The sequence below is a fragment of the Desarmillaria tabescens genome (genome assembly GCF_030435595.1).
Source record: "Desarmillaria tabescens strain CCBAS 213 chromosome Unknown EV420scaffold_20, whole genome shotgun sequence".
NCBI lineage: Eukaryota > Fungi > Basidiomycota > Agaricomycetes > Agaricales > Physalacriaceae > Desarmillaria > Desarmillaria tabescens.
Genome location: NW_026848319.1, coordinates 57,494 through 72,014, shown reverse-complemented (window position 1 = coordinate 72,014; position 14,521 = coordinate 57,494). Strand labels below are relative to the sequence as shown.

The 14,521-nt window shown below is 49.7% G+C and overlaps 1 protein-coding gene across 1 annotated transcript; it reads left to right on the top strand.

Moving 5' to 3' along the window:
* Window positions 1–9,370: 9,370 nt before the first annotated feature.
* EV420DRAFT_1480289 (uncharacterized protein) lies at window positions 9,371–11,736 on the top strand (the record flags this gene model as incomplete). The annotated part of the gene is made up of 14 exons (XM_060469666.1): window positions 9,371–9,470; window positions 9,543–9,574; window positions 9,624–9,713; window positions 9,759–9,939; window positions 10,141–10,194; window positions 10,387–10,596; window positions 10,748–10,751; window positions 10,795–10,807; window positions 10,875–10,920; window positions 10,958–11,002; window positions 11,141–11,268; window positions 11,311–11,441; window positions 11,505–11,583; window positions 11,638–11,736. The coding sequence occupies 14 exons, from the start codon at window positions 9,371–9,373 to the stop codon at window positions 11,734–11,736; spliced, it is 1,212 nt and encodes a 403-aa protein (XP_060329931.1).
* Between the last annotated feature and the right edge of the window lie 2,785 nt (window positions 11,737–14,521).

The following is a 14,521-nucleotide window of genomic DNA, read 5'->3' as shown; positions in this document are numbered from 1 at the left end:
TGCTGTGCCTCCCCCCACGTCCACTCCTGCTTCCCGGTGAGCATTGTTAATGGTCGAACGTGTTTGCTATAATCACGAATGAACCGCCGGTAAAAGTTACAGAACCCGAGGAAGGATTGCAACTCTTGCTTCCTTCGAGGGACCGGCCAATCCAGGAGGCCCGCGATCTTGACAGGATCCATGCGAATCTTTCCCTCGCTGATGATTACTCCCAAATACTCAGTCTCTTCCACTTCGAATTCGCACTTCTCCGCTTTGAGAAACAGGTTATTCTCTCGTAATATCTTGAGGACCTTTCGTACAATCCTCTTATGCTCCGTCTTGGTCTTGGAGGCAATGAGGATGTCATCCAGATACACCGATACCTCCCCAGCTGTAATGAGATCTTTAAAGATATCGTTCATCATCCACTGGAAGGTAGCTGGGGAGTTGGTGAGTCCGAAGAACATGACGAGAGGCTCATAGAGGCCGCGATTAGTTCGAAAGGCGGCCTTCCACTCGTCTCCCTTCTTGATTCGCACGTTATTGTAGCCCCACCGGACGTCCAGCTTGGTAAAGTACTTGGCCTTCTTTAGCCGGTCCATGAGTTCCCCGATGAGCGGCAACGGATATCGGTTCTTAATGGTCATTTCATTAAGCTTTCGATAGTCCTGGACAGGTCGTAACTTCCCATCCTTCTTTTTAACGAAGAAGAAGGGGGAGGCCATCGGAGATTTCGAGGCTTGGATGCGCCCGGTGGCTAAGTTTTCATCTAGGAATTTATCCAACTCCTCCTGTTCCGCCGGATTAAGTGGATAGACCTTGCAATCAAGGTTGGCGTTAGCGTTGGGGATGAGCTCGATGGCGTGGTCCCAGGGTTTACGCGGAGGAAGTTCATCAAAATTCTCCTTATCGAAGATGTCTTTGAAGTCCCGATATTCTTCGGGTACTATGTCTTCGAACGATTTGACATCTTTTTTGGCGTTGGCTTGGGCGGCGAGTTCGTTGGCTCTGGTGCCCATGGCCCGTACATGGAAGGCTTCTTCGAAGTCTATTACCAGGATGGTATCCCCTTCTTCGTACTCATCCCATCGCGCTGAAGGATCGGTGTCGGGAAGGGAGAACGGGATTTTCCTACAGGTGCACCGGGCCAGGGTAACTGCCCCGGTGTCCCAATCAATGAGCGGGTTATGGCGTTGCAGCCAATCATGTCCGAGGAACAGGGGAGTGGAGCCTAGATCGACTACGGCTAGTTCGATCCGTTCCACGTGGTCCCCTATGCGTAGCCGTACTTCGGCATATTCGGTGATATCCCCTCCTTTATTGCGGGTGCCGTCGGCATTGTAGACCGGAACGGGTCGGGCCGCTTTCTTCAGGTTGAGGTCATGGGCCCGAGCCCAGGCCCGGTCGATTGAACTTCCAGTAGCGCCGCTGTCCACTAGGGCGCTTACCGCATGGGTCTCCCTCGTATCCAGCGTTTCCAATTGTACCTTTATTGACACATTACGCCCTTTCCTCCCCCGTATGTACATTGGGGGTTTCTGTAAATCCTCCATCCACTGCCACTTTTCCCTGGCCTGAGCGGCAGTCTCAGTCTGCTCCTCTAGCTGGTGGCATAGTTGATCGGTAACTTCCCCTCGGCGACGAGGGTGTATCCACCCGTTAAGAACGGCCCTTGCCGCTGCATCCCCTCGGGCAATGCGTAAGGCCCGGCGGGTCCATAGGATGCTGTGGGGCTCGTAGTACATTGCCGCAAATACCTTTGTGTCGTTGGCATTCGCGGTGAGGGACACGGCGGGGGACGGTGGCCTTCTGGGAGTCACGACCAGTATGTCGGACCGTAAGTAGGCTTCTTCATCTTTGACTTCTTCCAACGAGACCGAAGGGGTCTTCCCTCGAAGTGGCATTTGGTCACCTGGACGAGAAGGGTCCAGAGGCGGCACTTGGGCGCCTTTGATACTCGAGGTGGTGGAGGAGGGCGCTCTGCCCTGTCTTCGGCCCTGGCCTCGGGCGTTTGTGCGTGGCGTTGTAACCTCCACGGTTGTCCTAGTGCTTACGCTCTTCCTGGACCCGGCGGTACTTCGGGTAACCCTTCGTGAGCGCACACATGTTGGCTCCGACGGGGGGTCTGCACCGTTTGCCGCAGCATTGTCCTTGGCTACTAAGGGCAGGGGGTCCCTCGACTTCACAGCCTCAGCTGCTTTCTCAACGCCTCCCACTGGAACAGACGGCCCCGCGAACGAAGACGCAGGCCCAGCGGGCTGGGTTGTCGACCTTTCTCCCTCTCCGGGGTGACCTCCCTTCGTCAAGGGTGCAGTCGGGATACGACCTAGGGGGCTCTGCCCTCGGGGGGCTTTCCCTGTACGGTCGGCCGGGGGTTCCTGAGCTGGGACGGCCCCTAGGGGTTCGTTACTGAGCACAGACTGCGCCCAGTGGCGGGAATCCCCTCCTACGCCGTCGCTGACTGGCGATTCATTTTCCTTAGTTTCTTCGACTGGTAACGCGGCAAAATGGTTGATATATTGATCGTACGGAGTACCTACATACGTAGTATAAGTCCGGCTAGAGTTACATGAATGCGCACCAGTAGAAACTAAGTCCTTGGCCGACGTCGTCGAATCGCTTATTTCGACGCCGGCTGGTCTTTTGACGACTTATCGTCCTTGACCTCCTCGATCTTCGTCTCCTTCCCGTTTTCTTCTTTCACGGCTTCTTCGAGTAATTGGCGGAGGCGGGCGACGTTGGGTTTCTTTCGAGGAGGGAGCTTGACGGGAAGCCACTTAGACTTGTCGTCAGGGCATTTGTGCTTCGGGGTCCACCCAGTGTTCCCACACTTGAAGCACCGCTTGTCGGATCGCAGCTTATCGATCTCCATCGGCTGCCCGGCACCTCCATAGGTGGTTCCAGTGGCGTCCTTCTTATCGCCCCCGGAACCCGACCCGCTTCCCTTCGATTGATTGCCTCGACCCGAACCGCCTTGGTTCGAGGAGGACTTACTGCCCAGTCCTTGGGCTACTCCGTACCTGTAGTTGGCGTCGATCCTTAGGACTCGCGCCTTCCACTGTGCGTAGGTTGTGGGGCGCTCGTTGTCCCCATGCATAACCGTATTCCGCACCGTCGGTCTTATCGCCGCTTCTACCGCTTCGAACATTTGCTTCTCATCTCCGAATTCCTCGCACTTGTGGGCCAATCGCTCGAACTTGGCAAAGAACTCGACTGCGGACTTGAAGTCCGACTGTCGGATCTTTTTCCACTCTGCCTTCCATATCGTCAACTCCGCTACTTCGCGGAACTCGCGTTTGAGATCCTCGGAGAATTCCGCCCAGGTGGGGAATCTCCAATGACCTTGCGGGTCCCGGTATCGGTAGTATTGGTCGACCCACCACTGCTGCGCGTCCCCTCGTAAGTACCCCTGAGCGAACGTGATACGATAGGGGTTGTGCCCCTGGTCGTTCATGGAGTAGTACATGGGGAACACCGCGAAGTAAACTTCGCAGTGGTGTAGGAAGCACGTGATGTCCGAGGAAACCCCGGTGAAGTACTCGGGCTGAGTTACTAGCTTGGGTTTGACATCATTCCATGGATTATTAACGGCTCCCGGCGCAAGTTGCCAGGGAGGAATTGGATCAGGGGGGGATGGTACATGCGGTGGTACCGGCGGTTTAGGTGGTCGCGATACCGACCGCAAGTTTCGATTTTCCCCCGGGGGAGGGTATCCCGCGGGGTCCGGGTATGGTGGCTGCTTTGGTGGGAACAGGGGTACCGTGGACCCCTTCCCCTTGTCGGCGTAAGACGGTCCAGCGCCTGGATCGTCCATATCGTTATCGTCCTCACCGGCCCCCCCGAAGAACCCTTCGGGGAAGAAACTCGACGAGTCCACCGGATGAGGCATCGGCTGCGGCCTTCGGTACGGCTCGCACCCCCGCTGCGGCGCGGTGGGGTTCACCAGGTTCCAGACGGTAGCCGCCCGATGCCAGGTTTCTACTTCGAGGATATTTTTCATGAGGTATACGTCCCCCATGTGCTTCGCGTGTCGGTAATCCTCTCCTGCTTCGGAGAAGAGCCACTGTGGGTCTTTCTCCATATCTTCCATCATGATTTCGTACAGCCCGTGCCAGGGTAACAATTCGAAGATCCCGGGCCTAGGCGTGGGGCCCTGAAGAAGGACCTGCCTGACCGCTGTCATCACCGTCGGCTCCAGGGCCTGGTTCGGGGGTCGGGTCGGCATCCTCTGCCTCCTTCCTCTCTCTGGCGATTCGATCGAGCTCCTTGTTTCGCCTCCACCGCCCGATGTCGGAGTCCTCATTGGAGATTTCCTCCTGATAGACTCTCCAGGCTCGAGCTCGGGCCTCGAGATCGGCTCCTGCCCTCCGGGCGTATCCGGTGTAGCGAACGGCAGCGGCTCGTATTCGGTTATCGATTTCGGCGGGAGTGGCGTCGGGCTCAACGGGTAGGTCCCAAAATCCATTGGGCCCGTGGAGGGCGTCCTCCTCGGCACGTCGGATGCGTGCATCGTGCGCTCGGCCTCGGTCCATTCTGGCCTGGACCTCTGGGGACTCCCTGGCAGCTCGAGTGAGTCGGAGGGACTCGACGTACGTGTGATAGAGGAGCGGCCAAGGACGCTGGGTCGGAGGGACGGGGTCGGCGAAGGCTCGCGACGAGACGGACGGTTCCCAGTTGGAGACTCCGGCGAGGCGCTCGGCGGCGGTAACTGTCCCAAGTTCCTCGGGGTCGAGGTCTGGGAACTCGCTCCAAAGCTCCCCACTCGTCGGCTCGATCGAGGGGGACGGGGGAAGGGAGCGCTGGTGTCTCGGGCCCTGCAGAGATCTGGTGGGGCTCTCCTCTGGTCTCGACTCCGGCCACAGCAGTCTCTTCCCCGTTGTCGGCGTAGACCCAGCTGGTGCTGGGGTGCCAGCCGACTGGGGGGCCTCTATTGGTTGGCCAGGCCCTTGGAAGAGACTGTGGGTTAGTTGTACTGGTGGAAGCCGCGGAGGCTCCGAGGCCAAGCTCTCCGGAATTGGCGTCGTAGTCATCCTTTTGCCTCTGTATAAATCTGCGGCGCTCTGCTCCGAGGTCGGAATCTCCCCACTGGGCTTCGACCCAGTTTGTGGACGTCCTTCCGGACCAGTTGTCTCCGGTATTGGTTGCATCCTCCTCCGTATTCGGGTAGAGGTCGTCGAGGATGGCGTCGAGATGGGTTCTTTCCCACTCGGTGAGCTCGTCCCCTTCGAACTCGGTATCAGAGCCTTCTTCGCTCGCGACCAGATGCCTGGTGCCTTGTCCTCGGCCTCCGTCGGGGCTTGACTCGCCTTCGACTGGAGACTGGTCGAAGAGACCTGGTAGGGGCGAGTCTCCTCTGTCGAGGAGTACGCCCCTGGTATCGGTGATGTCGACGGAGTCGGTTGACTCGTCGGTAGCGCTTCTGTAGGAGTCGGTGTTCGACTCTGAGGATCGCGAGCTGGGTCGCGACGATCCGTAGAGGGACTCTCCATATAGAGAGTGTAGCTCTAGCCGAGGGGTTTCTGGAGTGCGTAGGGTTTGTTGCGAGGCCGCGGGGATATCTATCACCTGCGGGGGATATGCGGGTGCGCTGGGCACGTAGTGGAAGGGGAGCTGAGGTCGGACCCTTCTCTGTTGCCGGCAGCAGCGGAGTGTGTGGTATAAAGAAATGGACAAGAAAAAGGCGATGAAAGTTACGAAGATTGCAGGAATGGCGTCGGACCAGGGCATCCGTATAGAGATCTATCCTTGGCGTAGGTCGACGATTGACCATGCAAGCTGGTATACCGCAAGAATGGTGAGAACAATGAGAAGAGCGATGATCAGGCTAAGGTCGGTCTCGTAGTTAGAGCCGTTCATTAACGAGATTTCGCAGTCCTCGTCAGGGGGAGTGCTCGTCACTATTAACAGTAAGACTGTTAAAATAGAGGCGAGTTGAAGGGCGAGTATGAAAGGTTTCGTGTTGGGATACGTGGTTCCTAAACGAGACGGGGATATAACGTGTACAGGGCGACTAGCAAGCTTGCTAGCAACACTGCCGGTATTCCGAGCGCGATTAGGAGAAAGGTTAGGTATACAGTCAAAAAGACTGCGAGGAGTAGGTCATCGTAGAGGATAAATTCAACAATCAACCGGGTTACTAACAGTAGGAAGATTAGCGGAGTGGGTATTAGCCACAAGGCTAGTGCGACGATGTAGTGTATCGGATGAATGATGACGGTGAGTGCTTTTCCGTTGGTCCACTCGCTGTACGTTGACAAGCACCGGGTTGTCCACACGAACGTAGGCGATGACCTCTCTGGTCAAGCGGGGTAATTTCTCGTAAAGGAGTTGGGCAGCGCTCTTTCTCGGAAGTGACGCTGAGCAACGTAGAGCGAGCTTCGGCTAAATGTTAGCCACTAACTCAATCGACTTAGATCGTACTAGGATCCCTACTCGCACTTCGGTAGGAGACGCTCTAGCAAGTCAAAGACGATGCAAGTCGATGGGACAGATAGTCACGAAGGACGGAGTTCGATGTTAGGTAAAATAAACCTTAGCCGAAGCTGGGGTTTAATCCAGCTGAGGCTCTACTTAAATACTCGTTGAGTAAACTAAAAATAGAACGTCCGATCAGAACCGCAGTTCCGCAGTAACATAGTAAGCATGAATGCGTAAGAAAAGGAAAAGAAAAGAATAAACCGTAACATCCTTGCCCTTCATGTTCGAACATGATAGCTACATGGTAGAGAAATTCATCTTCGTTAAGGGTGAGTAGTGGATTGCATGGCTTGATGATGTCCTGGGGAACTCCATTAATCATGGCAGTATGAATGCAGACTCTGTCAAAACCTTGCAAGTAGGCAGCATATCGGCTGTCAATATAGCGGAAAGCTTTATTGTGGTAATAAAAAAAATGCCTGGTGTCATCTTGATATTTCAGGCAATCCACTGCTCCATGCCAATTTTTCATGAGGAATTGTTTCGCAATAAGTCCCAGGAATCCTGCCTCATAGATTTGAGTATGATTGGTTATGATTTCTGGTTGGGTGCAATTTCCATATCCACATCACCAATCATCTACCTTCACTTTTAAATCTCACATCAACTCATAGATTTTTATGCTGATTTTTGTGATTTTGTATTCTTCAGACCCTTCAATCAACGAGTACTTTTCGTGTGTGGAAGGGAGGAGGCCATTAAGTTCGGTGAGTAAAGGCGAATTATCTTATGAACTGAGATAATGATGGAATAGTTTGTAACAGAATGAGTGGTCATCTTGGTTAATAGGGATAGGATAGAGCAGATCATTCTCCAATGGCATAAACTCATAGGGTTGGCACCAGTAGTCATCATGATGCTGCAGAATATAGATGAGGGTGGAATTCTTTCTGTGGTTGTCCAGTTCTATGGTGTGACAAGCATAATATTTGGGAGTGTATATCAAGTCAGAGAGATGATTGTGAGTTTTTCTCGCTGATGTGCACAGGTTCCTCTCTAAAATAGGTAGCACGTAGGTTGGCCCATTTGATTTTGTTCAGGCTCATGGGGGTATAGGCTTCTGAGCTGCTAGTGCTATAGCCACATAGAGGATGAGTGGATGCATTGCTAAAAGCTCCTTCAATATTGCTCATGTCTGATGGGGAGGATACATAGGGGGCCTCCAGGCAGACTTGTGAATAGTGGAAGGCTTGGGAAACAGGAGGGGTCTTGAGGGAATATAAACTCTCGTCAGAAGCCAACCGCATGTCGAGCTGTAAAATGGGTCAAGACACGGAGGCTTTAACCTTGTTTACCAGATTTTCATATTGGATATCTCATTCTTCTTCTTCCTCTGATTCCTCACAGATCTCAGCTTTACATTTAGCTGCTATTTCTTGTTGTTCGCAACTCCATTCCAGGATCTTGATCACCATAGTATTACTTTCTTCATCCACAGTTGAAAGGAGCAAACAGCATTCCAGCACAAATGTGGCTTTGAGTTGGGTAAAATAGGTGCATCTGGTGAAAAGGAGTGATTGTAATCAGCCAGAATGCAGTAATTTAATGAATGGGCACATGGCAGATTACAAGGTATAGGAGTGGGTGGCCGATAAAATGAAGGGCATGGTTTTTCTTCAGTTCATTTAACACAGTCTAGGTCTGGTGTGAGAGCCATGTTGGCTTGATTAGGGGAGATCCACCTACCCATCGGCCTGGCTGATTGTGGAGACTGAGTTTCGTTTCCCTTTATGGCTTCATCCTTTCCTGTCATCGTAGGATACATTATAAGCTTTTGTTGTGACCAAAACATTTCCTCCTCCTCATCATCCAGATTACTGAAATCAATGGGTGACTTCTCATAAGGATTTACAGACATTTTTCATCTGTAAATTACTCCTAAACACATCAAGCTGAAATGCTGAGCCTAATTTCATCATCTGTGCCTAGTCAACCAGCTCTGTAAATTCATGCATCAACAGAGGCCTTCTGACCCGTCTGTAGATGGATTTTGTGCTGTAGATGTCAAGAATTTGATTTTCATGTGTTCTAGAAGTATTCCCTTCTACCTAATGCGAATGCCTCCATCTCAGCTTTCTCCATCCCTTCTAAACAATTCCTCCCAAAAATTTGTGCAAAGAGAAAAATTGCCTCATGCAAGAATCTAATAGCCCTAAAAACAATCCTTGATACCCTCAGGGACCCCATGAAGATGCCAGCCATCTTCCACCCCACAGTCCTTCATTTCCATACAATTTTGACTTTGCCTCAGCAGGATCTTCTGGCACAAATTTCAGTGACCCTCAAAAACCACCAGAGCATGAGCTACCTCATATTGGGATACCCAAGGGTGGCTATCATGGCTTCCTGACGCCTCATTCCAGATATGATGCCAATCAGCCCTACTCACACTACATAAGACATCTCTTGATAGTATCATCAGTTGCTGATATTCTCACAGGGACATCAATACCCTGGTAGTCCTGGTTTACAGTTCAAAAATCATGGTCACCACCAAAATGGCTTCTCTACCAATTCCCTGAGTGGCATTCCCTTGCCTCCTCGAAGATGTGAGAATCCAGGTCCTCCTGGACCATCTTCATCCTACACACCTACTCCTTCCTTCCAAAACCACCCAAAATTTCGTCCAGATCCTCACCTTCCTGCTGAATTTGGAGTCATACCCAGAGATAATTCCACTTTCTATCAGCATCTGCATTCTCCCACACTACCTGCACAATCAGACGATGATCTTCCTAATCCTGCCACTTTATCTGCAATTAAAGGAAAGCACCATCAAACTAGCTGAGCCCAGTCTGAATCTACAGCTGCTAAGAAGGCAAAGCATGACTCTGACAAATCCAAGGACACTCCAAAGCCAAGCACTCGAGTTGCAGTCAAGCCCAAAGCTGCTACAATCAAAACAGAGCCAATGAGCAGGACTAAAAAAGGTCGGGCTCCTGGTGCCAAGAGGTATTCTGAAGATGAGTCCATGGCAATGCTCCAGCTTGTGTTAGATGCTGTGCCACTAGGTCATGATGCATGGGAGGCTGTTTGGAATGATTATAAAAAAATTGCTGAAAAACAAGGGTGGTCAGTCTGAGATACCAAATTGCTAAGAGCAAAATATGATGCTGTAAGTCAGGTCATTCTAGACATATTTCATGATCTGATTCACTATTAAGCTCCTGAAATTGGCACACAACAAACCTACTGGTGATGCACAGTGGCCCACAGTACTCGAACTTGCACTCAAAGTTCATGATGCTATCACAGTACGAGCAGCAACTCTGGGCATTAATGATCCTGTCTTTTAAGAGGAAGCACAAGCTAGAAGTCCCAAGATCATTGAAATTGATGGCTCCGATGAGGATATCACAGCTCCACAAGTTCCCATTGGATTGCTCAAAGGTAGCAAGGTGTCAAAAAGCGGTACAGTGTTGACAAAAGCCTATTGTGTCGAGAATCCCTTGGCAGGAGCAAAATCGTGTGCAGCAGGAGGTCAGCATCCCAGCACATCTGAAGCATTGGGTGCTATCACATCCTTCTTTGATCCAGCCATGATAAAAACCTGTGATGATGAGAGAGTGTCTCAGGCTCTTCAGCTTTCTCAGATAGCAGCCCTCTAAGCTGAGTTCCGGGAACTCTGACAGCATCTTGATATCATGTCTGACAAGTACCATGATGAGTTCCATTGAGCAGACAAGGCTGAGAATGAGCTGAGAATGTACCAGATCCTGAATGGGAGTGAAAAAGGTGACAAACGGCATAGTCGACGTGACCAGAGTTATCATCACAGATCCTCAGAGAGAAGTGATGCAAACTCTGACAGTGATGGCTCAGCCACATTGGGACTGAGTGCTGCCAGCATTCTGCATTGTCACCACTTACACCACAGCCATCGACACCACATCAAATGTAGTGCTAGAGAGGACAATTCATATCCAGACCAGCGCCGCAACCATTCAGTCCACCATGCTCATCACTGTTCTTCTTCTCCATCTTCCAATCACAATTCAAACCACTTCAAGGCAGCACAATGGCATAATGTCCCAACTGAACCCACAGCCTTAGAGACCTTGGCATTCACAGCAGCAGCAGCCCCTGCTGAAGGCTCTAGCACTATTGGCCATTCTCTCATGCTCAGTCTTACACCACGTAAGACTAGTGATGGATGCCTGGAGGTTGATATCTCACCGTCAAGGCAGAGCACTTAAAAAGTAAGACTGTATTCTTTCCCATAATATTAATTTCCCTCATACTTGAATATTTATTATTTGATGTTCATCTATCTTTCATTTGTATCTAGGTAAGTACTTTTAGAGTAGACCATTTAATTGTAAATATTTATTACAGAGTAGCAATAATAGTATGCTATTTCTGTTGTAATCAGTCCATCTAAACTTCATCATTAATGACAACAACATGAAATCTAGAAACCCGATCACGTTGATGAATCTCTCCAAACATCACCTCACCAAGGTTTGTCCACAGCTCCTCATCCTCCAACTCTTTCCAGGTCTTGAAGTATACCTTCCAAATTTCATTAAGACCAACACAGTTGGTGCGTACATTAGCCAGTCATATACATAACTCCAGGAGCTGTTGGCAAGCACTTGCATCATTAATTGGCAGTGGTACACATAGATGGCCAAATGATCCCTGCATAATTCACATTCCCCATTCAGCTGTCTGTCAATAGGACAGCAGCTGCTGGTCGAAACGGAGATACTCTTGCTGAGCATGCAGTTCTGCAGGGATTCCTTCACCACCCTTCATCAGTGCATGAATTTTGCCAGCAATCAATGCTGTTCCTCATGGAAATGCTGTGTCAGCCACTAGAAAATAGCCATTGAGCACTTGCATTTGTAGGCATTCAAAAATCAGGCAGGCCACATGAGCATCATGCCAACTCCCCAGGGCATTAAGAGCCACATCTATTATAACACCTGCATGCATAGATCAAAGATCAGTGTGTGCATTGGTGACCAAGATACGCAGATGTACCTCAAGGGGAAAATACCAATATATTGTTGATGCAATGTGAACTCTTCCACCCATTGTAGGTCGCATTTTCAATTTAAGGATCCTCAGCCTCCTGCACTGGAAGTGACAACCCATCAATGCTCCCAAACACGCCCTCAAGTAAAGGATGTTGCATGCAAATTAACTCTGATTCTGCCATGTAGTCCTCTGCAGTTCATGGTAGATGGATGGCTGCTTCCTTCATCTTTCGCAGTCTGGCCAAAAGTATGGTTTTTGAGAATGCAAGGTATCACGAGACAGTGGAAAGGATGAGAGTGAAGATCTGCTGAAAAGACACTTCAAGCATAGCTGATTCAAGATAATGCAGAGTCAGGCCAAGGGCACCAGCTGCATCCAGTGAGCATGCACCTAAACAAGGCTGTCCCATAGTCGAAATGTCGAGATGAGGGATTGGCATACAACTCCAGGAACCTCCAAAGCCATCTGGTCCTTCTAAAATCAAGCAGAATGTAGCCATGTCAATGCCCATGGTGGTGATGAAAGCACAATCATCCTGGCTCTCCTAAAGCCTTTGCCAAGACATATTTGCTCTGGGATCTGGCAGTAGCTGGGCCTGACAGAGATATAGCCTGGATGGGTTCCTCCTTTGAATTCTCCACTCCTTGGCTTGAATTATACCCACTAGAAGGATAGCTAGGGCAGCAGACTGGGCTAGCAAAAGGTCTTCATCTGCTTGGTCTTGAGCTTGGCTCAAAAAATAAAGGAACTCGACATTATTCATGAAAGAAAGTCAGATTTCGTAGGAGTAACGTGGCATGGCAAGAATGACCCAATTCAGACTCAGATGATGGCAGGTGGATTTATGGCTAAATGCGTTGATTTGGTCCTTACAGTTTACAGATTGGTCTGTAAATTATATTACAAAGTTCATGCCATTGTTGTTTTAGCTCCCATCCATCTGTAAATCCTTATGGAAAGTCACCCAATGAGTGGAGGAGGAGAATCAGAAAAAGGTGAGGTGTCAATGAATTCTTCATCCTTGATGTCTTCTAACATAAACAAAGATGCAGGAAAGTGAGGCATGTCATACATCAAGGCCTGACTGAATTTGGCTGGAAAGGCTTTACATGGAAAGATGGTGTCATGGATAGCCTGGAGAAATATGGGATGGTGCAGTAGCAATGTGCAACCTTTTTCATTGGTAACACAATATAGGGTTCTGGCAGTATAATTGTACTGCATGGTCATAGGTCTTGTAAGGTCTCTAATTATTTGGCTGAGATGTCCTTTGTTGATTTGCATAGTGAGATTATAGTCCTCTGGAATCAGAAAGGCATGCTGGGCTTTGTTGCATTTTGTTTCAATGAGCTTAGCCATTATAGCCACGAACATCGGAGGTAGAAGGAAATATATTAGGCTGTTTTCGGGTCGAGCTTGAAATCCTGTAGGAGGAACAGGTCAATCAGACCCAGAGGTAATCCTGCATATGAGGGTACAGGCAATCTGACCTTGGGAATCCTCTTTCTCCATTAGTTCTACATCCTTGATTATGCTATATGCTAGCATGGGCTGAATGCTTCTGACCATTGTGGGAGCAGAGGCCAGCAAGTTGAACTTGTAGAGATTGTTCCTCTCTATTGAGCAGTGGACCGGGGATTGTGAAGGGACATAGTGGTGAGTGAGCATAGCGAGATGGGCATGATGAGGATCATGCTGTAAGGACAGAATAGAATGTATATCTTAGCAGGTGGTAGGTCGCTAAGTATGGATGTACAATACCTGGAAGGACAGAATAGAATGTATCTACTGTGAGTCAGTAAGGTAAGGTAATGAATAAATGTAACGTACTCACATCTTAGCAGGTGGTAGGTTGCTAAGATGTGTGGCTGTGAAAAAAGCGAAAATTGACTGTATCGGTAACTAATTAAGAGTCCGTACGACTGTATCTGCAGTCATAGCTCATACTCTCAACACTCCCCCTCAAGCTTGACTGCTAGATCTCTGTTAGGCCCAACAACACATGAAATTTGGCCAACTTGACATGAGGTAGCGACTTCATGAAGATATCGGCAATCATGTCCTCTGTGGGGCAGTACTTGATGTTGGCTTGGCTGAGAGTAACTGTCTGGTGCATGAAATGCAACTGGATGTCGATATGCTTGGTTCTGGCATGGAATGTGGAGTCCTTGGTGAGCCAGATCGTGCTCTGATTGTCTGAGAAGAGGGTAGTAGAATTGATGAGCTGGCAGATCAGTTCTGCAAAGATCTTGTGGACCCATATCAGCTCTTTTGATGAGTGAGTCATTGCCATGTATTCTGATTCAGTGGTTGATACAGTGATGATAGGTTGCTTTTTGGAACTCCAGGAGATGGTGCTGAGTCTGACAAAGAAGGCATAGCCCAAAATCAAGTGCCTGTGCATTTGCGAACCCCAGTCAGCATCTGTATATCCAATTGGAGAGATGTTTTTGCCCCCTAGTATGAGAATGAGGTGGGCTGTGCCCTTCAGGTACTTGAAGATGTGGAGGATGGCATGCCAATGAGTTGTTCTTGGCTCATCCATGTAGCGGGAGAGGGTAGTTATGGCAAATGCAATGTCAGGGCATGTTCCAAGCATCACATACATTAGCTTGCCGATGGCCATGCGGTATTGGGTTTGCTCATGAGGGGATAGAACAGTCTTTGAGACAGAAGGTGAGTCATAGCTGAGGTCAACTCCAGGCTCGAGTGGTGTTGTGACTGATCTGGCATCTTCCAGACTCATGTCCTTGATTATCATGTTGAGATAGCCATGCTGGTCTAGCGTGATGGTCCTTGCAGCCAGGTTACGCTTTATGCCAATTCTGAGTAACCAGCGAAGAGTGCTGAGGTCAGTCATTTTGAAGTGCTCACTTAACTGCTTCTTGACGAGAGTTACAGATCTGTCTGAGTCTGCTATAATGGTAAAATTGTTGGTAGTGGCAACAACAATGGTGTACTTGTCGTCGTCAAATCTGTAGAACACTGCTTCATCTGACTGGCATACTTGATACCCTAGTTGCATGAACACAGCCTTTAGCTTGTTGTACCACTCATTTGTACCCTGGCAGCTCCCATA